A 26,835-nucleotide genomic window follows, 5' to 3' on the forward strand; every position below is an offset into this window, starting at 1 on the left:
GTTTAAGGGGAAACATTTAAATGTCTTGGAATGGACTAGTCAAAGCCCAGACCTCATTCCAATTGAGAATCTGTATTATGACTTAAAGATTGCTGTACACCAACAGAACCCATACAACTTGAAGGAGCTGGAGCGGTTTTGCCTTGAATAATTGGAAAAATCCCAGTGATTAGATGTGCCAAGCACCTCTTGAGACATGCAGCTGTAATTGCTGCAAAAGGTGACTCTACAATGTATTGATTTTGGGGGGCGAATATTTATGCCCACTGTTTTATGTTTTATTTATTGTTTGTTTCACAATAAAACATATTTTGCATCTTCAAAGTGGTAGGCATGTTGTATAAATCAAATGATACAAACCCCCCCAAAATCTATTTTAATTCCAGTTTGTAAGGCAACAAAATAGAACCAATGCCCAGGGGGTGAATACTTTCGCAAGCCACTGTATTTAAGTTAATATAATGTATTTGAATCATCATCCACTGATGAGGTCAGTTAACAGAAGGTTTTTAACCCTTGTTTTGTCCTAACCCTCCTGCTGTGTTCTGGTCGAATTTGACCGATTTACAAGTTCTCTCTCAGGAAAATGTAGTTCATTTAGTCTGATTGTCATAAGGTTCCATGACTTTTGTCCACACAGGGCATCTGAACACACAAAATACATGTTGATGATTTTCATTACATGTTGGGTGTTTTATTTAACTTCTGTCCACCTGTGGTGTTCCGGTCAAAAATGACCGGTCGTTAGAAATGAATGGGTGAGACTACAATTAGTGTAGAACATTGAGTTCAGGCACATGTCCATTCATCAGATGGACACACTTCCTCTCCCAGACCCCCACATGCATGTGTGTTTGAGCACACACACACACACCCTACTCCCCTTCTTGGCTTCCATGGCAACCCCCACGGGTGTCACACCCTGACCTTGGAGAGCTGTTTTATTTCTCTATTTGGTTAGGTCAGGGTGTGATTTCGGTGGGCATTCTATGTTGTCTATTTCTTTGTTTTTGGCCGAGTGTGGTTCCCAATCAGAGGCAGCATCTATGACAGGGAATTTGAAGGTAGCGAACGTGACAACAGGAACCTTCCCCAATATAATATTTTCCCCACGGGAACAACACCTGTTGGCATCACAAACAATTGCAACATTGTTTTAATAATATATAGAACTTTCCTCGCAGCTCTGGTATATAAAGCTCTTTTAATTAACCTTTATTCTGTGGTAGCACAATGACCAAACGATATACTGTATGTGAGGCTCTTGATCATATCTTTGATCATGACACTGGTGAGGGGGAGAGAGAGTCTGTGTTAAACTTTGACACAAAGTAGTCTGTGATAAACAGCACAATATGTTTCATCTGAGTATTTGTTATTGTCAAAATAATCCATACATTTATGAATTTTTTTACTCATTAACGAGTTGTATGAGCTCAGGTCAATGAGGCCTACAGGCCATAAATATCAAATAAAAGTTCAAAACTTGTAATGCTCACAAGATCTAAAGTTGATTAAAAAAATCTAACACAAGATTAGGTGATAATATATGTATTCTATGGATTTATAATCAGCTATAATGGGACGTTCATTTTGGACCAGAACACAGAATTACTTAACATGAAACGAACACAACAGTAGGGTTAAGGGTCAAACATGACCCGCCACTATGTTTAACAGCAGAGGAAACCCCCTAAATTATATTTTTTCAACTTGAAATTTGATGACTTTTTCTAGAGTGACCCCCAAATGTAGAAAAAGTGAAACATCTCCTTTGTTCATATTTCCATGAAAGCTATCCACCACCAGGAGACAACGATTGTCTTCGGGTCATCTGTAAAATCATTTACACACCACACAAACCACAAAGACACACACACACACAATGAGAAATGTAGATTATGTGTGGTACTGATTGAACTCAGCCAGCAGCTCCTGAAGAGGAAGATCACCATGGTTGGCACAGAAAGAACAAGCCTGAGCTCCTCACAACAAGGGGAGAGAGGCCTTCTCATCAAAGTTTGCCTTCACCCCCACCACCACTCTAGTTTCTTACCTCCCAAAGAGGAACAAGAATGTGGTCCTCCTGAGCACACTGCACAAAACGGCTGAGATCAGTGACCGTGAGGACAGGAATCAAGCCATCATCCTGGACTACAACCACAACAAAGGAGGTGTGGACAACCTGGACAAGGTGATTGGAACTGGTCATCTTCCATAACATCATTGATGTGTCCTCATACAACGCCTTCGTGATTTGGAACAAGATCAATGCTACCTTGATGTCTGATAAGCAAAACAAGAGGAGGGTGTTCCTGTAGCAACTGGGAAAGGGTCTTGTAACCCCACACATTCAAAGAAGGGAGCTCCTCCCCTGCACAGCAGCCTATGCAGCGCTTGTGAAAGCTGTCCAGGGGGCTGAATCTTGTCCTGATCCACCTGAGGCTGCAGCTGAGGCAGACAAGAGGAGGAGATGCAAATTCTGCCCCCCAAAGAAGGACTGTAAAACAAATACTATTTGCTGCACCTGTGATAAATACATCTGCAAAGTCCATGCACACACACTTGCATACTGTCCTACATATGCTAATTAGATTTGATTTATGTTCTTCACATTTTTGTTTTGGATCTATTCACTTATTCTTATTTATTGTTGTTGTTTATACCCCTTGTGGGTGTTGGCAATGGTTAAAAAATGTGAGAAGACTAGTATTTTGAAGATGACTTCCACATTGTACAGTATATAAGAATACATCATTATGTTACCAAAAAAGTTCAAGACTTATTGTTTCCCTTCAATAAAATGCATTCAAAACTATTTTCTGCATATTTCTGCTACTTTCTTAGACTATACGAGTGCTATCTCTGGCTTAAAATGTATGTTTACACCTATACAGTTGTTACGGTTTTCTTCTGGTGAAAGAGGGGCGGACCAAAATGCAGCGTGGTAATTTTGATACATCTTTAATAACGATGAAACACGAACAATACAAAACAAGAAACGTAACACTCCATGCAGTTTGGCTTCAGAGCGAAACACTCCACAGAAACGGCCAACTGCTTTCTTCTGGAAAATGTGAAGTCCAAGATGGACAAAGGGGGTGCTGTTGGGGCTGTGTTTCTGGACCTAAGGAAGGCTTTTGATACTGTTAACCATGAGATTCTCATCACAAAATTGTCCAAGTTCAACTTTTCCCCTGATGCCTTGAGATGGATGAAATCATACCTTGAAGGCAGAACTCAGTGTGTCAGAGTGAGCAATGAGCTGTCGCCCACTTGTAGCTATGATGTGGGCGTGCCCCAAGGGTCAATACTGGGGCCCCTCCTGTTCAGCCTGTACATTAATGATCTGCCTTCTGTCTGTACTGGGTCTGAAGTTCAAATGTATGCAGATGATACAGTGATATATGTGCATGCAAAGAGCAAACAACAAGCTGCACAAGAACTCACTACTGTAATGGTCCAGGTTACAAAGTGGCTCAGTGACTCGTGTTTGCATCTCAATGTGAAAAAAACTGTTTGCATGTTCTTCACAAAGAGGGCAACAGATGCTACTGAGCCAGATGTCTATGTGTCAGGGGAGAAGCTTCAGGTGGTATCCGATTTTAAGTACCTTGGCATCATACTTGATTCCAACCTCTCTTTTAAAAAGCATGTGAAAAAGGTAATTCAAATAACTAAATTCAATCTAGCTAATTTCCGATTTATACGAAATTGTTTGACTACAGAGGTAGCAAAACTGTACTTCAAATCTATGATACTCCCCCACTTAACATACTGCTTGACTAGTTGGGCCCAAGCTTGCTGTACAACATTAAAACCTATTCAGTCTGTCTACAAACAGGCTCTCAAAGTGCTTGATAGGAAGCCCAATAGCCATCATCATTGTCACATCCTTAGAAAGCATGAGCTCTTGAGTTGGGAAAATCTTGTGCAATACACCGACGCATGTCTTGTATTCAAGATCCTTAATGGCCTGGCTCCCCCTCCACTCAATATTTTTGTTAAACAGAAAACCCAGACATATGGCAGCAGATCCACAAGGTCTGCCATGAGAGGTGACTGTATAGTTCCCCTAAGGAAAAGCACCTTTAGTAAATCTGCATTCTCTGTGAGAGCTTCCCATGTCTGGAATACACTGCCATCAGACACACATAACTGCACCACATATCACACTTTCACAAAATGCTTGAAGACCTGGCTAAAGGTCAATCAGATTTGTGAACATGGTCCCTAGCTGTGTGTTGCCGCTTTCCATGTTGTCTGTTGTCTGTAGCTTGTGAGGTGTGGAAACACTTTGTTGCTTTTATGAATTTTGTCTTGCTGCTTTTTGTTCTATGTTGCTCTGTCTGTATGCTATGTCTTGCTTGTCCTATGTTGCTATGTCTTGCTTGTTCTATGGTGCTATTGTCTATATTGTAATTGTTTTTAATAACCTGCCCAGGGACTGCGGTTGAAAATTAGCCGGCTGGCTAAAACCGGCACTTACTTACTGAAACGTTGATTAATGTGCACTGTCCCTGTAAAAATAAAATAAAATAAACTAAACACGAAAAACCAAAACAGCCTATACAGGTGCAAACTAATACAGAGACAGGAACAATCACCCACGAAACACTCAAAGAATATGGCTGCCTAAATATGGTTCCCAATCAGAGACAACGATAAACACCTGCCTCTGATTGAGAACCACTCCAGACAGCCATAGACTATTCTAGATAACCCCACTATCCACAATCCCAATACCTACAAAAAAAAACAAGACAAAACACACCACATGATAAACCCGTGTCACACCCTGGCCTGACCAAAATAATAAAGAAAACACAAAATACTAAGACCAGGGCGTGACAACAGTACCTTTAGCAATAATAATAACAATAATATTATAATAATATACCTCTGCTTTAGAACTTCTTCAGGATATGGTGGGTCCCCTGCGGGACGGTTGAGCTAACGTAGGCTAATGCGATTAGCATGAGGTTGTAAGTAACAAGAACATCTCCCAGGACATAGACATATCTGATACTGTCAGAAAGCTTAAACTCTTGTTGATCTAACTGCACGGACCACTTTACAGTAGCTATTACAGTGAAATAATAACATGCTATTGTTTGAGGAGAGTGCACGGTTTTGAACATGAAACGTTATTAATAAAGAAAACAATTATGACAGATGTGTTGCAATAACAACGAGTGGTGTCCACTGATTAAATGCAGTCCTTCTGCACTGTGAAGAGGGGAAACCCCAGACATTCACCAAGTTGGTGATGAATAACAGGTTGTTTCTTCATGCAAAATAGATCTGGGGTTAAACATTCAATCAAGCTGCTTTATTTGAGGGGTTTAGTGAAGGCGGGGCATTTTTTTTACCCCTAGGACAAGGGGAGTATGCAGAATGGTAGGACTACACAAGGGTTAAGAGGATCATTCACTGATGAGGACAGTTAACAGAATGCATTTATTTTATCACTCGATATCACCATTCATCACACTTTGGTTCTACTTAACCTCTTGCTCCTACTGGGACGCTTGCGTCCCATCCAGAGCTCTGGAAATGCAAATGCGCTACGCTAAATGCTAATAGTATTAGTTAAAACTCAAACGTTCATTAAAATACACATGCAGGGTATTGAATTAAAGCTACACTCGTTGTGAATCCAGGCAACCAGTCAGATTTTTAAAATGCTTTTCGGCGAAAGCATGAGAAGCTATTATCTGATAGCATGTAACACCACAAAAGACCCGCAGGGGACGTAAACAAAATAATTAGCATATTCGGCGCTACACAAACCGCACAATTCATTACCTTTGACCATCTTCTTTGTTGGCACTCCTAGATGTCCCATAATCACTATTGGGTCTTTTTTTCGATTAAATCGGTCCATATATAGCCTAGATATCGTTATATGTATGTGTGATAAACGAAAAAAAAAGCGTTTCATAACGTAAGGTCATTTTTTAAAATTCAAAAAGTCGACGATAAACTTTCACAAAACACTTCGAAATACTTTTCTAATGCAACTTTAGGTATTAGTACACGTTAATAAGCGATAAAATTCATCAGGAGGCGATGTAAAAATCTTTAGCTGTCGTCTGGAAAAAAGTGTCCGGAGAGAGCTCAACCAAAATATCTGGGCGGAGACTGGAGGGAAGTGGTTCCCTTGTTTCGGTTCAACCAAGAATCAAAGCTGAATCAAATGACAAGACTCTAGACAACGTGTGGAAGCTGTATGCGCTGAAACCTCGGTCTTATGTAATTCGGTTCACTTTGAACAATTGCTGGAAGTAGCGCAAGGATATTTATTTCCATTTTCAGTGATCAGGTTTTCCTGCGCTTTTCGATGGAACTCACGTTCTGTTAAAGCCACAGCCGTGATTTAACCAGTTTTATAAACGTCTGAGTGTTTTCTATCCACACATACTAATCATATGCATATACTATATTCCTGGCATGAGTAGCAGGGCGCTGAAATGTTACGCGATTTTTAACAGAATGTTCAAAAAAGTAGAGGGTCGACTTAAGAGGTTTTAAAGTCATCGTGTGTGTGTGTGTGTGTGTGCGTGTGTGCGTGTGTGTGTGTGTGTGCGTGTGTGTGTGTGTGTGTGTGCGTGTGTGTGTGTGTGTCTGCGCATGCGTGGCTGTGTTCTGAGTCTGGGAATGCGTGGCTGTGTTCTGAGTCTGGGAATGCGTGGGTTTGTTCTGCCTCTTATTCTCTCCATTCAGGCGTAACTCTCTCCCCTCCTGGGCTTTTTTCATCTCTGCTGGAGTCAGCTTAAAGGCAGAAAACACTCTTGCATGCACACACACACACACACACACACACACACACACACACACACACACACACACACACACACACACAGAGAGAGACACACCTGCCTGTCTCCAGCGATCACAGAGAGGGAGGCCTGTATGAATGGAGTCTGGGACAGGCCCAGGGCTCACAAGCTGTTCAAAGACACGCAGTCAGCTAGCTAGGCAGAGACCGCCATATGTGCAAGGAAGAGATGGAGGAAAGTAGGGGGCAGAGAGGGAGGGAGGAAGAACTGATAGAAACACATGCTGCTGCTTGTTGAGGGCTGGGAGGGCAGCCATGCTGGAGCCAAAATGGTCTTCTGTAGCCCTGTACCTGCTAAGCTGCAGAGGGGTGGTGTGGAAACTGTGTAGGATTCACCCATTCATGTGTCTAGAGATTCAGATTCTGCATTGTGTTTTTGTTTATGGGGTAGGTTTTGGTTTGTTCTGAGCTTGAAAACCCTGCAGTATGCCAAATGCATATATGAGAAAGAGAGAGAGATATCTATGGCAACAGAGGGTAGACACTTGGCTGATGTCATTGATGACATCAATGGTGTTACTGATCCAACTGTAGCTCATTGTCGCTAATACTAGGAAAGAAGCAAAAAGGTTGAAAGAGTGACAGAAATAGCACAGCGAATTCGACACTTTTGAAGTTAAAACCCTGAAGATGTGATGTTTTGAAAGCCCTGGCAACTATCATGTAAAGGCTTTAAAAGATCCATTGACTCTTTGTGACTACAGAATGAAAGGGGATTACTGTGTTATCGGGATAGAAGATATGACCTATGACCTTACGTAGCCTACTTTACTGTGAGGCTCATGAAGGAGTTTTCTCTTGCTCTGATTAGTCTACTCTCGGGTTTCCTGTAGAGTAACTATGACATGGCTCTTTGTCGCAAAAAACATAAATACATGCGATACATACGATACATATGATACATACAATACATACAATACATACGATACATACAATAGACAGACTGAGAGTGTGAGACTGAGAGAGAGAGAGAGAGAGAGAGAGAGAGAGAGAGACAGAGAGAGAGAGAGAGACTGAGAGAGAGAGAGAGACTGAGAGAGAGACTGAGAGAGAGAGAGACTGAGAGACAGAGAGAGAGAGAGAGACTGAGAGAGAGAGTGTGAGACTGAGAGAGAGAGTGTGAGACTGAGAGAGAGAGTGTGAGACTGAGAGAGAGAGAGAGAGACTGAGAGAGAGAGAGAGAGACAGAGAGAGAGAGAGAGACTGAGAGAGAGAGAGAGACAGAGAGAGAGAGAGAGACTGAGAGAGAGACTGAGAGAGAGAGAGACTGAGAGACAGAGAGAGAGAGAGAGACTGAGAGACTGAGCTGTGGATGTTGTAATTAGATATTATTCCCTGAGGGATACTTAGACCCAAAGTCCTCCAGCTGAAATGAGGGAGAAGAAGAAGAGATGTAGATAGTCTGTAGGGAGGGAGGTGGGTTAGTTGGACCCCACCCCCTCCTAGACCACTGTACTCAACACACATGCTTAAAAGGCCCTCTCTCGTCTGCCATTCGGCAAATCAGATCTTCCTGTTGAGCTCAAAAAGGTTGTACCAGGGATTCGCTCCGTTAAGAAATGATAATCAGAATCAGAGATGATGCTACAGCATTGACAGCATTGAGATGAATATGTTCAGAGTCTCTGCTGATAATATGAACGGGCTAACCACCTCTATCCCGGCTTCATAAGGAAATGATATGTTGTTCCAACAGTGAATGTTCACTGCTTCCCCAATGAAAACCCCTGGATTAACACAGAGGTGCTAAACTAAAGGACAGAGCCGACTAAGGTCTTTAATCAGGTCAACACTCGTAAGGCCACAGGGCAGGACCGTATTCCAGGGTGCGTTCTCAGAACAAGGGCAGATCAGCTGACAAGCAGATGTATTTCTGCTCCTTGTCCCCAGTCTGTAATCCCCACATTTCTTTAAGATGACTATCATCATGCCTGTTCCCAAGGCTTCATGCCACAATGACTTACCACCCTGTAGGACTCACTTATGTATTCATGAAGTATTCATAAACGCTGCTCATGGATCACATCAACTCCACCATCCCAGACACCCTAGACCCACTCCAATTTGCATACCACCCCAACAGGGGGCACATCGACGGGGCTACAGTGGAGTGGTTTGAGAGCTTCAAGTTCCTCTGTTTTCATACCACTAAGGACTTAAAATTGTCCACTCACACACGCACAGTAATGAAAAAGGTACCCCCCTCTGGAGGATGAGCAGGTTTGGCATGGGCCCTAAAATCCTCAAAAGTTCTACAGCTGCACCATCGAGATCATATTGACTTGCTGCATCACTGCTTGGTGTGACAACAGCACCGCCGTAGATTGCATGGCACTACAGAGGGTGAAGCAGACAGCTTACATCACTGGGACCGAGCTCCCGGCCATTCAGGTAGTTATATCAGGAGGTGAGAGGAGGTAGACAGCAGGGATATATAGAGATGGAGGTAGACAGCAGGCATAGAGATAGAGAGATGGAGGTAGACAGCAGGGATAGAGATAGAGAGATGGAGGTAGACAGCAGGCATAGAGATAGAGAGATGGAGGTAGACAGCAGGCATAGAGATAGAGAGATGGAGGTAGACAGCAGGCATAGAGATAGAGATGGAGGTAGATAGAGATAGAGAGATGGAGAGTAGACAGCAGGGATGGAGAGATGGAGAGATGGATAGGTAGACAGCAGGGAGAGAGAGAGATGGAGGGTAGATGGGAGGGTAGACAGCAGGGATAGAGATAGAGATGGGGGTAGAGGGATGAGAGAGAGATGGAGGTAGACAGCAGGGAGAGAGAGAGAGATGGAGGTAGACAGCAGGGATAGAGATAGAGATGGAGGTAGACAGCAGGGATAGAGATAGAGAGATGGGGGTAGACAGCAGGGAGAGAGAGAGAGATGGAGGTAGACAGCAGGGATAGAGATAGAGAGATGGAGGTAGACAGCAGGGATAGAGATAGAGAGATGGAGGTAGACAGCAGGGATAGAGATAGAGAGATGGAGGTAGACAGCAGGGATAGAGATAGAGAGATGTGGGTAGACAGCAGGGATAGAGATAGAGAGATGGAGGTAGACAGCAGGGATAGAGATAGAGAGATGGAGGTAGACAGCAGGGATAGAGAGATGGAGGTAGACAGCAGGGATAGAGATAGAGATGGAGAGATGGATAGGATGGAGACAGCAGGGATAGAGATAGAGAGATGGAGGTAGACAGCAGGGATAGAGATAGAGAGATGGAGGTAGACAGCAGGGATAGAGATAGAGAGATGGAGGTAGACAGCAGGGATAGAGATAGAGAGATGGAGGTAGACAGCAGGGATAGAGATAGAGAGATGGAGGTAGACAGCAGGGATAGAGATAGAGAGGATGACAGGGTAGACAGCAGGGATAGAGATAGAGAGATGGAGGTAGACAGCAGGGATAGAGATAGAGATGGAGGTAGACAGCAGGGATAGAGATAGAGAGATGGAGGTAGACAGCAGGGATAGAGATGGAGGTAGAGATAGAGATAGATAGATGGAGGTAGACAGCAGGGATAGAGATAGAGAGATGGAGGTAGACAGCAGGGATAGAGATAGAGAGATGGAGATGTAGACAGCAGGGATAGAGATAGATGTGAGGTAGACAGCAGGGATAGAGATAGAGAGATGGAGTAGACAGCAGGGATAGAGATGGAGGTAGACAGCAGGGATAGAGAGGAGGTAGACAGCAGGGATAGAGAGATGGAGGTAGACAGAGGGATAGAGATAGAGATGGAGGTTGACAGCAGGGATAGAGATAGATAGATGGAGAGACAGCAGGGATAGAGAGATAGATGGAGGTAGACAGCAGGGATAGAGATGGAGAGAGAGGGATGGAGATGGAGGTAGAGGGATAGAGAGATGGAGGTAGACAGCAGGGATAGAGAGAGATAGAGAGATGGAGGTAGACAGCAGGGATAGAGATAGAGAGATGGAGGTAGACAGCAGGGATAGAGATAGAGAGATGGAGGTAGACAGCAGGGATAGAGATAGAGAGATGGAGGTAGACAGCAGGGATAGAGATAGAGAGATGGAGGTAGACAGCAGGGATAGAGATGGAGGTAGACAGCAGGGATAGAGAGATGGAGGTAGACAGCAGGGATAGAGATATGGAGGTAGACAGCAGGGATGGGAGGTAGACAGCAGGGATAGAGATATGGAGGTAGACAGCAGGGATAGAGATATGGAGATGGAGGTAGACAGCAGGGATAGAGATAGAGATGGAGGTAGACAGCAGGATAGAGATGGAGGTAGAGAGGAGATAGACAGCAGGGATAGAGAGCAGGGATAGAGGATAGAAAGATGATAGAGATAGAGAGATGGAGGTAGACAGCAGGGATAGAGATAGAGAGATGGATAGGATGGAGGTAGACAGCAGGGATAGAGATAGAGAGATGGAGGTAGACAGCAGGGATAGAGATAGAGATGGAGGTAGACAGCAGGATAGATGGAGGTAGACAGCAGGGATAGAGATAGATGGAGGTAGACAGCAGGGATAGAGAGATGGAGGTAGACAGCAGGGATAGAGAGATGGAGGTAGACAGCAGGGATAGAGAGATGGAGGTAGACAGCAGGGATAGAGAGATGGAGGTAGACAGCAGGGATAGAGATAGAGAGATGGAGGTAGACAGCAGGGATAGAGATAGAGAGATGGAGGTAGACAGCAGGGATAGAGATAGAGATGGAGGTAGACAGCAGGGATAGAGATAGAGATGGAGGTAGACAGCAGGGATAGAGATAGAGATGGAGGTAGACAGCAGAGATAGAGATGGAGGTAGACAGCAGGCATAGAGATAGAGAGATGGAGGTAGACAGCAGGCATAGAGATAGAGAGATGGAGGTAGACAGCAGGCAGAGAGAGATAGGATAGAGACAGAATGGATAGAGAGAGACAGAGAGCTGGAGGGAGACAGAAGGGATAGAGAGAGAGCGAGAGAGCTGGATGGAGACAGAAGGGATAGAGTAAGAGAGAGCTGGAGTGAGACAGAGAGAGAGAGAGAGAGCTGGAGTGAGACAGAAGGGATAGAGAGAGAGAGAGAGAGAGATGGAATGAGACAGAAGGGATATAGTAAGAGAGAGCTGGAGTGAGAAAGAAATGGATAGAGAGAGAGAGCTGGAGGGAGACTGAAGGGATAGAGAGAGAGAGATGGATGGAGACAGAAGGGACAGAGATAGAGCTGGAGGGAGACAGAATGGATAGTGAGAGACAGAGTGCTGGAGGGAGACAGAAAGAGACCGAGGGCTGGAGGGAGACAGAAGGGATAGAGAGAGAACGAGAGCTGGAGGGAGACAGAAGGGATAAAGAGAAAGACAGAGAGCTGGAGGGAGACAGAAGGTATAGAGAGAGAGACAGAGAGCTGGAGGGAGACAGAAGGGATAGAGAGAGACAGAGAGCTGTAGGGAGACAGAAGGGATAAAGAGAGCTGGAGGGAGATAGAAGGGATAAAGAGAAAGACAGAGAGCTGGGGGGACACAGAAGGCATAGAGAGAGAGAGAGAGAGAGCTGGAGTGAGACATAATGGATAGAGAGAGACAGACAGAAGGGATAGAGACCTGGAGGGAGAGAGAAGGGATAGAAAGCTCTTCAGGGGAACAATCGGTGCCTGTCCAAGATCAGAGCTGCCTATAGGCTGAGTGGCAGGAGGGTAATAGAAAACGTGTTAAGTCAGATTATAGAGGAAAGGAGAGAGAGAGAGAGAGAGAGAGAGAGAGAGAAACAGAAAAACAGAGCTGTTTATCAAAAGGTCGCATAAAAGAAAATCCAAGTCGCATAAAAGAAAATCCAAGGCTTAGTGAGTAGTAGTTAATAGTTAATACTAAATCATGGGGGACAGGACTTTGCTTGTGGTATAAATATCCCTTATCCATTCCCAGGCAAAGCTGATTCGGCTGATCACATTACTATTGTCAGGGTCCGTAGCTGTGTAGCAGGACTCTCTCTCTGTATTGTAAGGCTCTGTATCTAGCTGTGTAGCAGGTCTCTGTATTGTAAGGGTCTGTATCTAGCTGTGTAGCAGGTCTCTGTATTGTAAGGGTCTGTATCTAGCTGTGTAGCAGGTCTCTGTATTGTAAGGGTCTGTATCTAGCTGTGTAGCAGGTCTCTGTATTGTAAGGGTCTGTATCTAGCTGTGTAGCAGGTCTCTGTATTGTAAGGGTCTGTATCTAGCTGTGTAGCAGGTCTCTGTATTGTAAGGGTCTGTATCTAGCTGTGTAGCAGGTCTCTGTATTGTAAGGGTCTGTATCTAGCTGTGTAGCAGGTCTCTGTATTGTAAGGGTCTGTATTTAGCTGTGTAGCAGGTCTCTGTATTGTAAGGGTCTGTATCTAGCTGTGTAGCAGGTCTCTGTACTGTAAGGGTCTGTATCTAGCTGTGTAGCAGGTCTCTCTCTCTGTACTGTAAGGGTCTGTATCTAGCTGTGTAGCAGGTCTCTGTACTGTAAGGGTCTGTATCTAGCTGTGTAGCAGGTCTCTCTCTCTGTACTGTAAGGGTCTGTATCTAGCTGTGTAGCAGGTCTCTCTCTCTGTATTGTAAGGGTCTGTATCTAGCTGTGTAGCAGGTCTCTGTATTGTAAGGTCTGTATCTAGCTGTGTAGCAGGTCTCTGTATTGTAAGGGTCTGTATCTAGCTGTGTAGCAGGTCTCTGTATTGTAAGGTCTGTATCTAGCTGTGTAGCAGGTCTCTCTCTCTGTATTGTGTAACTCATATTAAGCTGAGATCAGTGTTGAACAGACCCAGGATAATCAAGTAGAAATGTAATAAACTGAATATTATGCAAAATTGACATAATGGACTTTAATAAAAAAAAGCCAACTAGGAAGTCTGTGTCCACCTATCTCATGCTGTCCAATCATCTCCAGGGCCTTGGCGGGGCTCCGCCTAATTATCTCAATGTAGTGGAAACACTGGGAGGGCCATGTTCTGTTGGCCGGGGGTAGCACGTCCTTCACTTCCTTCAGCAGTACCTGTGTCATTAGATTCATGCTGAGCCCCAACCCAAGGTTACTGTGTCTTAGTTTTTTCTGCCAGGTCCCAGGCAGGGTGTTGTCTGTGTTCTCTGGCCAATGCTGGGGCAGGTGTGAGGGGGCCAGCAGGTCTAGTCGTAGCCAAGGGGATCACAGGGTGGAGTTGTTTGTGTGGTGTCCAAAACCTCCAGACTAAAGCCGAAAGTCAAGGACGCTCTCATTGACAATGAGGTCTGTCTGCATCCCAAATGGCTCCATATTCCGTTTATAGTGCACTACTGTTGACCAGGGCCCATAGGGTAGTGTACTACTGTTGACCAGGGCCCATAGGGTAGTGTACTACTGTTGAACAGGTCCCATAGGGTAGTGTACTACTGTTGACCAGGGCCCATAGGGTAGTGTACTACTGTTGACCAGGGCCCATAGGGTAGTGTACTACTGTTGAACAGGTCCCATGTTGACTACCAGGGCCCATAGGGTAGTGTACTACTGTTGACCAGGGCCCATAGGGTAGTGCACTACTGTTGACCAGGGCCCATAGGGTAGTGCACTACTGTTGACCAGGGCCCATAGGGTAGTGTACTACTGTTGAACAGGTCCCATAGGGTAGTGTACTACTGTTGACCAGGGCCCATAGGGTTGTGTACTACTGTTGACCAGGGCGCATAGGGTAGTGCACTACTATTGACCAGGACCCATAGGGTAGTGTACTACTGTTGACCAGGGCCCATAGGGTAGTGTACTACTGTTGACCTGTGCCCACCTCCTCCCAGCTGCCCACTGCACTGAGGCTAGGTAACACGGTCACCACCGATAAATCCATGATTATCGAAAACTTCAATAAGCATTTCTCAACGGCTGGCCATGCCTTCCGCCTGGCTTCTCCAACCTCGGCCAACAGCTCCGCCCCCCCCCCCCCCCCCCGCAGCTCCTCGCCCAAGCCTCTCCAGGTTCTCCTTTACCCAAATCCAGATAGCAGACGTTCTGAAAGAGCTCCAAAACCTGGACCCGTACAAATCAGCTGGCCTTGACAATCTGGACCCTCTATTTCTGAAACTATCCGCCTCCATTGTCGCAACCCCTATTACCAGCCTGTTCAACCTCTCTTTCATATCGTCCGAGATCCCCAAGGATTGGAAAGCTGCCGCAGTCATCCCCCTCTTCAAAGGGGGAGACACCCTGGACCCAAACTGCTACAGACCTATATCCATCCTGCCCTGCCTATCTAAGGTCTTCGAAAGCCAAGTCAACAAACAGGTCACTGACCATCTCGAATCCCACCGTACCTTCTCCGCTGTGCAATCTGGTTTCCGAGCCGGTCACGGGTGCACCTCAGCCACACTCAAGGTACTAAACGATATCATAACCGCCATCGATAAAAGACAGTACTGTGCAGCCGTCTTCATCGACCTTGCCAAGGCCTTCGACTCTGTCAATCACCATATTCTTATCGGCAGACTCAGTAGCCTCGGTTTTTCGGATGACTGCCTTGCCTGGTTCACCAATTACTTTGCAGACAGAGTTCAGTGTGTCAAATCGGAGGGCATGCTGTCCGGTCCTCTGGCAGTCTCTATGGGGGTGCCAACGGGTTCAATTCTCGGGCCGACTCTTTTCTCTGTATATATCAATGATGTTGCTCTTGCTGCGGGCGATTCCCTGATCCACCTCTACGCAGACGACACCATTCTATATACTTTCGGCCCGTCATTGGACACTGTGCTATCTAACCTCCAAACGAGCTTCAATGCCATACAACACTCCTTCCGTGGCCTCCAACTGCTCTTTAACGCTAGTAAAACCAAATGCATGCTTTTCAACCGATCGCTGCATGCACCCGCATGCCCGACTAGCATCACCAACCTGGATGGTTCCGACCTTGAATATGTGGACATCTATAAGTACCTAGGTGTCTGGCTAGACTGCAAACTCTCCTTCCAGACTCATATCAAACATCTCCAATCGAAAATCAAATCAAGAGTCGGCTTTCTATTCCGCAACAAAGCCTCCTTCACTCACGCCGCCAAGCTTACCCTAGTAAAACTGACTATCCTACCGATCCTCGACTTCGGCGATGTCATCTACAAAATGGCTTCCAACACTCTACTCAGCAAACTGGATGCAGTCTATCACAGTGCCATCCGCTTTGTCACTAAAGCACCTTATACCACCCACCACTGCGACTTGTATGCTCTAGTCGGCTGGCCCTCGCTACATATTCGTCGCCAGACCCACTGGCTCCAGGTCATCTACAAGTCCATGCTAGGTAAAGCTCCGCCTTATCTCAGTTCACTGGTCACGATTGCAACACCCATCCGTAGCACGCGCTCCAGCAGGTGTATCTCATTGATCATCCCTAAAGCCAACACCTCATTCGGCCGCCTTTCATTCCAGTACTCTGCTGCCTGTGACTGGAACGAATTGCAAAAATCGCTGAAGTTGGAGACTTTTATCTCCTTCACCAACTTCAAACATCAGCTATCTGAGCAGCTAACCGATCGCTGCAGCTGTACATAGTCTATTGGTAAAAAGCCCATCCATTTTCACCTACCTCATCCCCATACTGTTTTTATTTATTTACTTTTCTGCTCTTTTGCACACCAATATCTCTACCTGTACATGACCATCTGATCATTTATCACTCCAGTGTTAATCTGCAAAATTTTAATTATTTGCCTACCTCATGCCTTTTGCACACATTGTATATAGACTCCCCCCTTTTTTTTCTTTTCTACTGTGTTATTGACTTGTTAATTGTTTACTCCATGTGTAACTCTGTGTTGTCTGTTCACACTGCTATGCTTTATCTTGGCCAGGTCGCAGTTGCAAATGAGAACTTGTTCTCAACTAGCCTACCTGGTTAAATAAAGGTGAAATAAAAAAAAATAAAATAAAAAATAGGGTAGTGCACTACTGTTGAACAGGACCCCATAGGGTAGTGTACTACTGTTGAACAGGACCCCATAGGGTAGTGTACTACTGTTGACCAGGGCCCATAGGGTAGTGTACTACTGTTGACCAGGGCCCATAGGGTAGTGTACTACTGTTGAACAGGACCCCATAGGGTAGTGTACTACTGTTGAACAGGTCCCATAGGGTAGTGTACTACTGTTGACCAGGGCCCATAGGGTAGTGTACTACTGTTGACCAGGGCCCGCAGGGTATTGTACTACTGTTGAACAGGTCCCATAGGGTAGTGTACTACTGTTGAACAGGTCCCATAGGGTAGTGTACTACTGTTGACCAGGGCCCATAGGGTAGTGTACTACTGTTGACCAGGGCCCGCAGGGTATTGTACTACTGTTGAACAGGTCCCATAGGGTAGTGCACTACTTTATTTACACCTGCTCTGAAAGTCCTTAGTCTGCAACACCACTAAGCAAGGGGCACCACTAAGCAAGCAGCACCGTGAAGACCAAGGAGCTCTCCAAACAGACCAGGGACAATGTTGTGGAGAAGTACAGATCAGGGTTGGGTTATACAAACAATTTGAATTTTTGAACACCATTATATCCATTATTAAAAAACTGCAACAATACCGCACCACACCAAACCTGCCAAGAGAGGGCCACCCAACAAAACTCACGGACCAGGCAAGGAGGACATTCATCTGAGAGGCAACAAAGATACCATAGATAACCCTGAAGGAGCTGCACAGCAGAGATTTGAGTATCTGTCCATAGGACCACTTTGGGCTGTATACTCCACAGAGCTGTACTTTACAGAAGAGTGGTCAGCCATTGCTTAAAGAAAAAATAAGCAAATGCGTTTGGTGTTTGCCAAATAGCATGTGGGAGACTCCCCAAACATATGGAAGAAGGTACTCTGGTCAGATGAGACTAAAATTGAGCTTTTTGGAAAATGTTATGTCTGGCACAAACACAACACCTCTCATCACCCCGAGAACACCATCCCCACAGTGAAGCATGGTGGTGGTAGCATCATGCTGTGGGGATATTTTCAGCAGCTGGGAAACTGGTCAGAATTGAAGGAATGATGGATGGTGTTAAATACAGGGAAATTCTTGAGGGAAACCTGTTTCAGTCTTCCAGAGATTTGAGACTGGGACGGAGGTTCACCTTCCAGCAGGACAATGACCCTAAGCATACCGCTAAAGCAACACTTGAGTGGTTTAAGGGGAAATGTTTGAATATCTTGGAATGGCCTAGACAAAGCCCAGACCTCAATCCAATTGAGAATCTGTGGTATGACTTAAAGATTGCTGAACACCAGCGGAACCCATTCAGCTTGAAGGAGCTGGAGCAGTTTTGCCTTGAAGAATGGGGAAAAAAACAGTGGCTAGATGTGCCAAGCTTATAGAGACATTCCTAAGAGACTTGCAGCTGTAATTGCTGAAAAAGGTGGCTCTACAAAGCATTGACTTTGGGGGGGTGAATAGTTATTGTTTGTTTCACAACAAAAAAATATTTTGCATCTTCAAAGTGGTAAGCATGTATAAATCAACTGATACAAACCCCCCAAAATTAATTTTAATTACCGGTTGTAAATGCAACAAAATGCCCAGGGGGGTGAATACTTTCACAAGCCACTGTATTAGTAATAGAACCAATGAAAATCATAACGTATGTTCATCTCCTGTTGTGCTGTTTCTGGTTGTGAATACCTCAATTCCAGGGGGTTTCTGGAGCAAAAATGAGCACAGGTTTTAAAGCTAATTTCCTGCAATTCTATGCATTTTTCTACGACTAATGCTGTGTTCTTTTGCACATACATAAGAACAAAATCAATACTGTTAAATTCAGTGTTTTGAATTTTCAGTTCTCCCTGATGGTTTTGGTGATTGTTAGTGATTGTTATTTTCAGTTCTCCCTGACTATTTTCGTGATTGTTAGTTTTTAAAGACTATATTATTTAAAAATATAAACTGTCTCTCATCACTTCCACATACTTTATTTATTGAAAAAACAATCTTCCACATATCTATATATCTTTATATCTGGTAAAAGAAAAATCTATCTTATATAAACAGTATCTCTATATTTTTATATCTGGTAATACTGAAAGCGTTTTTCATTCAGATTTTTTTCTTCTCTTGAACTAGCGACAGACCCCCTCCACCCTTCTCCCCTTCTCTCCCACTCTCTCCCCCTTCCCCTCCTCTCTCCCCCTCTCATCCTCTCTCCCCCACTCCCCACTTTCCCCCACCACATCTCTCTCGCTCTCCCTCTCTCTCCTTCCTCCAGATGATGTCCTCTATGTGATGTGGTGTGTGTGAGGTGATGATAGTAATGACTTTGGAGCTGTCAGGAACTGCTGACCCATCTGAGCTGCCTGATGGCCTGAGTGAACCAACGAGTATTGGTGTTCCGTCATGCGACATCATTTCCTGTGTGAAAAGCAGTCCATTCCAGACCTCAACACATATGGAAAAAGGGCATTATTTGATGTGTGTGTGTCAGACGTCAACAGCGATGCTGTATTAGATGGGTGTGATCTGAGGCATGGGGTGTAGGCATGGCTAGTTCTGTCAAGAGATCAGAAGGACTGAAAGGAAATAAACAGTTGAGTGTTTTTCCTCAAATTGGATGAAAATCGGTTTAATAACAACACACAGCTTCAGTAATGGCTGAGTGAAGGCCTGGGGTTGTAGGAAATGGGTGATCAGCAGTACCTCTTAGTTCCCTCTCTCCTCTTGTGTCTGCTGGGAAGTGGGCTGCCTATACGATGCGTCACCAGAGAATCGACTTCTCTAAATTGAAAACATAAATCATTTTCTGCCACTTGATTCTGCACAGAAAAACACCCTAATGTAAGAGGTTGGTTTGAATCAGTTGCTATGGAAGGCCTCTGGCTACCAGGTCGAAAAGCAAGAGAAAGCTAGTTGCTGCGTTTGACTGTTTGTTCTGCTGTAGAACTCATGTTGTCATGTGATTCTGCTGTAGAACTCATGTTGTCCTGTGATTCCGCTGTAGAACTCATGTTGTCGTGTGATTCCGCTGTAGAACTCATGTTGTCCTGTGATTCCGCTGTAGAACTCACATTGTCCTGTGATTCCGCTGTAGAACTCATGTTGTCGTGTGATTCCGCTGTAGAACTCATGTTGTCCTGTGATTCCGCTGTAGTACTCACGCTGTCGTGTGATTCCGCTGTAGAACTTACGTTGTCGTGTGATTCCGCTGTAGAACTCACGTTGTCATGTGATTCCGCTGTAGAACTCACGTTGTCGTGTGATTCCGCTGTAGAACTCACGTTGTCGTGTGATTCCGCTGTAGAACTCAAGTTGTCCTGTGATTCCGCTGTAGAACTCATGTTGTCGTGTGATTCCGCTGTAGAACTCATGTTGTCGTGTGATTCCGCTGTAGAACTCATGTTGTCGTGTGATTCCGCTGTAGAACTCATGTTGTCCTGTGATTCCGCTGTAGAACTCATGTTGTCGTGTGATTCCGCTGTAGAACTCATGTTGTCCTGTGATTCCGCTGTAGAACTCATGTTGTCCTGTGATTCCGCTGTAGAACTCATGTTGTCGTGTGATTCCGCTGTAGAACTCATGTTGTCGTGTGATTCCGCTGTAGAACTCATGTTGTCGTGTGATTCCGCTGTAGAACTCACGTTGTGGTGTGATTCCGCTGTAGAACTCACGTTGTCGTGTGATTCCGCTGTAGAACTCATGTTGTCGTGTGATTCCGCTGTAGAACTCATGTTGTCGTGTGATTCCGCTGTAGAACTCATGTTGTCGTGTGATTCCGCTGTAGAACTCATGTTGTCGTGTGATTCCGCTGTAGAACTCATGTTGTCGTGTGATTCCGCTGTAGAACTCATGTTGTCGTGTGATTCCGCTGTGGAACGCTCGTTGGTTTGTTTGCAGAACACAGATGAAAACTGAGACGTTGTTGTCAATCTCGTCATTGAAACATCCAGACTTCAACTGCCTGGCTGCCTACAGTATATCAGACCTCATAACCATGCTTTGTTCACTCATCCATTCGAATATGTATGCCTGGTGATTTGGAGATTATTATAACCAACCCAAAACGGTTTAATCAAGAGGTGTCCCAAATGACATATTTCCTTTATAGTGCACTATGTAGGGAATAGGGTTCTATTTCAGACAGGTGCCACTGTACAAGTTCTGGCATAAACTAGAATAAAATGTACATTTGTTGCTTTGAAAATTTAACCACAGTCGTTGCTGAATGTAAATTGTAGGCTTCTGAATATTCTAGTCTATTTTGAACCTTGCTGTGTGGGCAGGGAACATGCTGTTCTGATTTAAAGGTGTGATATTTTCAAAGTAGAAGATGAGAGGCAGAACTGCTGTACTTAAGTGACCTTTGATTTCTGAATATGATATCACCGAAATATGTGAATTATAACACTTACTGCTCTAGAGTGACCAGAAGCTGCAAGATGTCTATACTAAGACCTGTCTATAATAAAAACTGTCTATACTAAGACCTGTCTATATGACCTGTCTAGAAGACCAGACCTGTCTATACTAAGACCCGTCTATAATAAGGCATGTCTAAAATAAGACCTGTCTATAATAAGACATGCCTATAATAAGACATGTCTATAATAAGACATGTCTATAATAAGACCAGTCTATTATAAGACAAGACCTGTCTATTATAAGACCCGTCTATAAAGTAGCTAGATGTATTGAGTTACTTTGAGTAGCTAGATATATTGAGTTACTTTGAGTAGCTAGATATATTGAGTTACCTTGAGTAGCTAGATGTATTGAGTTACTTTGAGTAGCTAGACCTATTGAGTTACTTTGAGGTGCTAGATGTATTGATTAACCTTGAGTAGCTAGATGTATTGATTAACCTTGAGTAGCTAGACATATTGAGTTACTTTGAGTAGCTAGACATATTGAGTTACTTTGAGTAGCTAGACATATTGAGTTACTTTGAGTAGCTAGACGTATTGAGGTACTTTGAGTAGCTAGATATATTGAGTTACTTTGAGTAGCTAGACATATTGAGTTACTTTGAGTAGCTAGATGTATTGAGTTACTTTGAGTAGCTAGACGTATTGAGTTACTTTGAGTAGCTAGATGTATTGAGTTAGAAGACCTGTCTAGAAGACCTGTCTAGAAGACCAGACCTGTCTATACCAAGAACCGTCTATAATAAGGCATGTCTAAAATAAGACCCGTCTATACTAAGACCCATCTATAATAAGACCCATCTATAATAAGACCCGTCTATAATAAGACCCGTCTATAATAAGACCCGTCTATAATAAGACCCGTCTATAATAAGACCCGTCTATAATAAGACATGTCTATAATAAGACATGTCTATAATAAGACCTGTCTATAAGACCAGACCTGTCTATACTAAGACCTGTCTAGAAGACCTGTCTAGAAGACCAGCCCTGTCTATACTAAGACCCGTCTATAATAAGGCATGTCTAAAATAAGACCTGTCTATAATAAGACATGTCTATAATAAGACCTGTCTATAATAAGACAGGTCTATAATAAGACCCGTCTATAATAAGACCCGTCTATAATAAGACCCGTCTATAATAAGACCCGTCTATACTAAGACCCGTCTATAGTAAGACATGTCTATACTAAGACCCGCTTATAATAAGACATGTCTATAATAAGACCGGTCTATAATAAGACCTGTCTATAATAAGACCAGTCTATTATAAGACCAGACCTGTCTATTATAAGACCCGCCTATAATAAGACCTGTCTATAATAAGACCAGACCTGTCTATTATAAGACCCGTTTATACTAAGACCCGTCTATACTAAGACCCGTTTATACTGAGACCCGTCTATAATAAGTCCCGTCTATACTAAGACCCGTCTATACTAAGACCCGTCTATACTAAGACCCGTTTATATTAAGACCCATCTACAATAAGGCATGTCTATTATAAGACCCGCCTATAATAAGACCTGTCTATAATAAGACCAGACCTGTCTATACTAAGACCCGTCTATACTAAGACCCGTCTATACTAAGACCCGTCTATACTAAGACCCGTCTATACTAAGACCCGTCTATACTAAGACATGTCTATACTAAGACCCACTTATAATAAGACATGTCTATAATAAGACCAGTCTATTATGAGACCAGACCTGTCTATACTAAGACCCGTCTATAATAAGACCCGTCTATAATAAGACCCGTATATTCAAAGACCCGTATATTCAAAGACCCGTATATTCAAAGACCCGTCTATAATAAGACATGTCTATAATAAGACCTGTCTATAATAAGACCTGTCTTTTATAAGACCAGACCTGTCTATTACAAGACCCGTCTATACTAAGACCCATCTATAATAAGACATGTCTATTATGAGACCAGACCTGCCTATAATAAGGCCTGCCTATAATAAGACCTGTCTATTCTAAGACCAGTCTATACTATGACCCGTCTATAATAAGACCCATCTATAATAAGACCCATCTATAATAAGACATGTCTATTATAAGACCAGACCTGCCTATAATAAGGCCTGCCTATAATAAGACCTGTCTATTCTAAGACCAGTCTATACTATGACCCGTCTATAATAAGCCCCATCTATAATAAGACCTGTCTATTATAAGATCAGACCTGTCTGTACCAAGAGCTGTCTATACCAAGAGCTGTCTATACCAAGACCTGTCTATACCAAGACCTGTCTATAATAAGACCTGTCTATACCAAGACCTGTTTATACCAATACCTGTTTATACCAGACATGTCTATAATAAGACCTGTCTATACCAAGACCTGTCTATACCAAGACCTGTCTATAATACGACCTGTCTATAATAAGGCCTGTCTATACCAAGGCCTGTCTATAATAAGACCTGTCTATACTAAGACCTGTTTATAACACCAGACCTGTCTAGATGACCAGACGTGTCTATAACACCAGACCTGTCTAGATGACTAGACCTGTCTAGATGACCAGACTTGTCTATAACACCAGACCTGTCTAGAAGACCAGAATTGTCTATAACACCAGACCTGTCTAGAAGACCAGACCTGTCTAGAAGACCAGACCTGTCTTGAAGACCAGACCTGTCTATAACATCAGACGTGTCTATAACACCAGACCTGTCTAGAAGACCAGACCTGTCTAGATAACCAGACCTGTCTAGAAGACCAGACCTGTCTAGATAACCAGACCTGTCTAGAAGACAAGACCTTTCTAGATAACCAGACCTTTCTAGATGCCCAGACCTGTCTATAACACCAGACCTGTCTATAACACCAGACCTGTCTATAACACCAGACCTGTCTAGATGACCAGACCAGTCTAGATGACCAGACCAGTCTAGAAGACCAGACCAGTCTAGATGACCAGACCTGTCTAGATGCCCAGACCTGTCTAGAAGATCTGTCTATAACACCAGACCTGTCTAGAAGACCAGACCTGTCTTGAAGACCAGACCTGTCTATATCATCAGACTTGTCTATAACACCAGACTTGTCTATAACACCAGACCTGTCTAGAAGACCAGACCTGTCTAGATAACCAGACCTGTCTATAACACCAGACCTGTCTAGAAGACCAGACCTTTCTAGATGACCAGACCTGTCTAGATGACCAGACCTGTCTAGATGACCAGACCTGTCTAGAAGATCTGTCAATAACACCAGACCTTTCTATAAGACCAGACCTGTCTATAAGACCAGATCTGTCTATAACACCAGACCTGTCTAGATGATCAGACCTGTCTAGAAGATCTGTCAATAACACCAGACCTGTCTATAAGACCAGACCTGTCTATAAGAACAGACCTGTCTAGAAGACCAGACCTGTCTAGAAGATCTGTCTAGAAGATCTGTCAATAACACCAGACCTGTCTATAACACCAGACCTGTCTATAACACCAGACCTGTCTATAAGACCAGACCTGTCTATAAGACCAGACCTGTCTATAGGACCAGACCTGTCTATATGATCTGTCTATAAGACCAGACCTGTCTATATGATCTGTCTATAACACCAGACCTGTCTATAAGACCAGACCTGTCTATAAGACCAGACCTGTCTATATGATCTGTCTATAAGACCAGACCTGTCTATAAGACCAGACCTGTCTAGATGATCTGTCTATAACACCAGACCTGTCTATAAGACCAGACCTGTCTATAACACCAGACCTGTCTATAACACCAGACCTGTCTATAAGACCAGACCTGTCTATAAGACCAGACCTGTCTATAAGACCAGACCTGTCTATAACACCAGACCTGTCTATAAGACCAGACCTGTCTATAAAACCAGACCTGTCTATAAGACCAGACCTGTCTATAAGACCAGACCTGTCTATAACACCAGACCTGTCTATAACACCAGACCTGTCTATAAGACCAGACCTGTCTATAAGACCAGACCTGTCTAGATGATCTGTCTATAAGACCAGACCTGTCTATATGATCTGTCTATAACACCAGACCTGTCTATAAGACCAGACCTGTCTAGAAGATCTGTCTATAAGACCAGACCTGTCTATAAAACCAGACCTGTCTAGAAGATCTGTCTATAAGAACAGACCTGTCTAGATGACCTGTCTATAAAACCAGACCTGTCTATAAGACCAGACCTGTCTATAAGACCAGACCTGTCTATAAGACCAGACCTGTCTATAACACCAGACCTGTCTATAACACCAGACCTGTCTTGAAGAAGGGTTCTCTCATTATCAGCTGGTGTAATTAGTCTTTATTAATAGTTAACCATGTGTTATTACAATATTATGGAGAGGACTGTACCTGGAGGTATGAGCTGTTATTGTGCCCCTTGGTTGGTTGACTAACCTGTATCATGTTTGACTAGCTCTGGGGTGATGTTTCCCATAGCAACAAATGTAGTATCGGCTTCCCCCAAATCCTAACCTTAACCATTAGTAGGAAAACGCTAAACCAACCCAATATCAGCAATTTCCCATTACACCCCGTGACACAGCTCAGTCAACACTGGTTGGCTTACCTTTGTGTTCATCTCTCCTACAGGTGGTCTCTCTGGGGAAGAACGCCCGTGGATACCACTACATCCTGTCTAACCTGGTGAGTCAACACTAGATACACGGCAGCATCTCAAATTGCATGCTATTCCCCATGCAGTGTTCTACTGGGCTCTGGTGTAGGGTACGATGTAGAGAGAAAGGTGCGATTTGGGATTAACTCTTAGGTTGACCTACTGTTTCTTAGAAGTATAAACTTTCTCAATATATCCTTGATTGATTCCTTGATTCCTTGCATCCTCTCTCCTTGCCTCCATCTGGAGAACAGGGTTTGTGAACCATGATGATGTCATTACTTTACTATTCTACCTTTTGGATATAGTGTCTGATCTGTTGTAGTCAGAGGGTTAAAGTGGGAAATGGAAGTGTCAGGTTGACTCCTATATTATCAAGACTGGTTTAAGATGAGCACAAGGGGCCATCCCTCTTGTCTCCTCTCTTCTCCTCTCCTGCTGGTCTCTCTCCCCTCCACTGTGTCCCTGACTTTAGAATTCCCCATTATGCAAAATTCACGGACACATGTCCTTGCTCTCCATAACACGACGCTGCATACTGAAACGAACAGTTTGACCATGGAAAGAAAGCTGACACTTTTCCATGTGGCAGTGTGTAATCTGACGGCAGTTGGAGCTGCAGGCTTGTCAGAATATATTACAATATGTTAGGTTTTCTAGGCGGACAGACTGAACCATGTTGTTGTACCATATCTTAGGGCTGAAGATAAAATAGTTTTCCATTCTGTGACTATTCACTACCTTGTGGGGTCTAATACTCCTCACTGAGTTACTTTGAGTAGCTAGATGTATTGAGTTACTATGAGTAGCTAGATGTATTGAGTTACTTTGAGTGGCTAGACGTATTGAGTTACTATGAGTCACTAGACGTATTGAGTTACTTTGAGTAGCTAGATGTATTGAGTTACTTTGAGTAGCTAGACATATTGAGTTACTTTGAGTAGCTAGACGTATTGAGTTACTTTGAGTAGCTAGACATATTGAGTTACTTTGAGTAGCTAGAAGTATTGAGTTACTTTGAGTAGCTAGATGTATTGAGTTACGTTGAGTAGCTAG

The 26,835-nt window shown here is 43.8% G+C and overlaps 1 protein-coding gene across 4 annotated transcripts in view; it reads left to right on the top strand.

The window, feature by feature from the left end:
* LOC115115922 (glutamate receptor 3-like) overlaps window positions 1-26,835 on the top strand; it is a 251,277-nt gene that overhangs the window by 147,399 nt on the left and 77,043 nt on the right. For all 4 annotated transcript variants that reach the window (XM_065018373.1, XM_065018376.1, XM_065018374.1 and 1 more), the window contains exon 5: window positions 25,755-25,808. In XM_065018373.1, coding sequence (XP_064874445.1) covers window positions 25,755-25,808 — 54 coding nt within the window. The remainder of the gene's footprint in view (window positions 1-25,754; window positions 25,809-26,835) is intronic.

The sequence above is a fragment of the Oncorhynchus nerka genome, linkage group LG5, assembly GCF_034236695.1.
Source record: "Oncorhynchus nerka isolate Pitt River linkage group LG5, Oner_Uvic_2.0, whole genome shotgun sequence".
In the NCBI taxonomy this organism is placed as follows: domain Eukaryota; kingdom Metazoa; phylum Chordata; class Actinopteri; order Salmoniformes; family Salmonidae; genus Oncorhynchus; species Oncorhynchus nerka.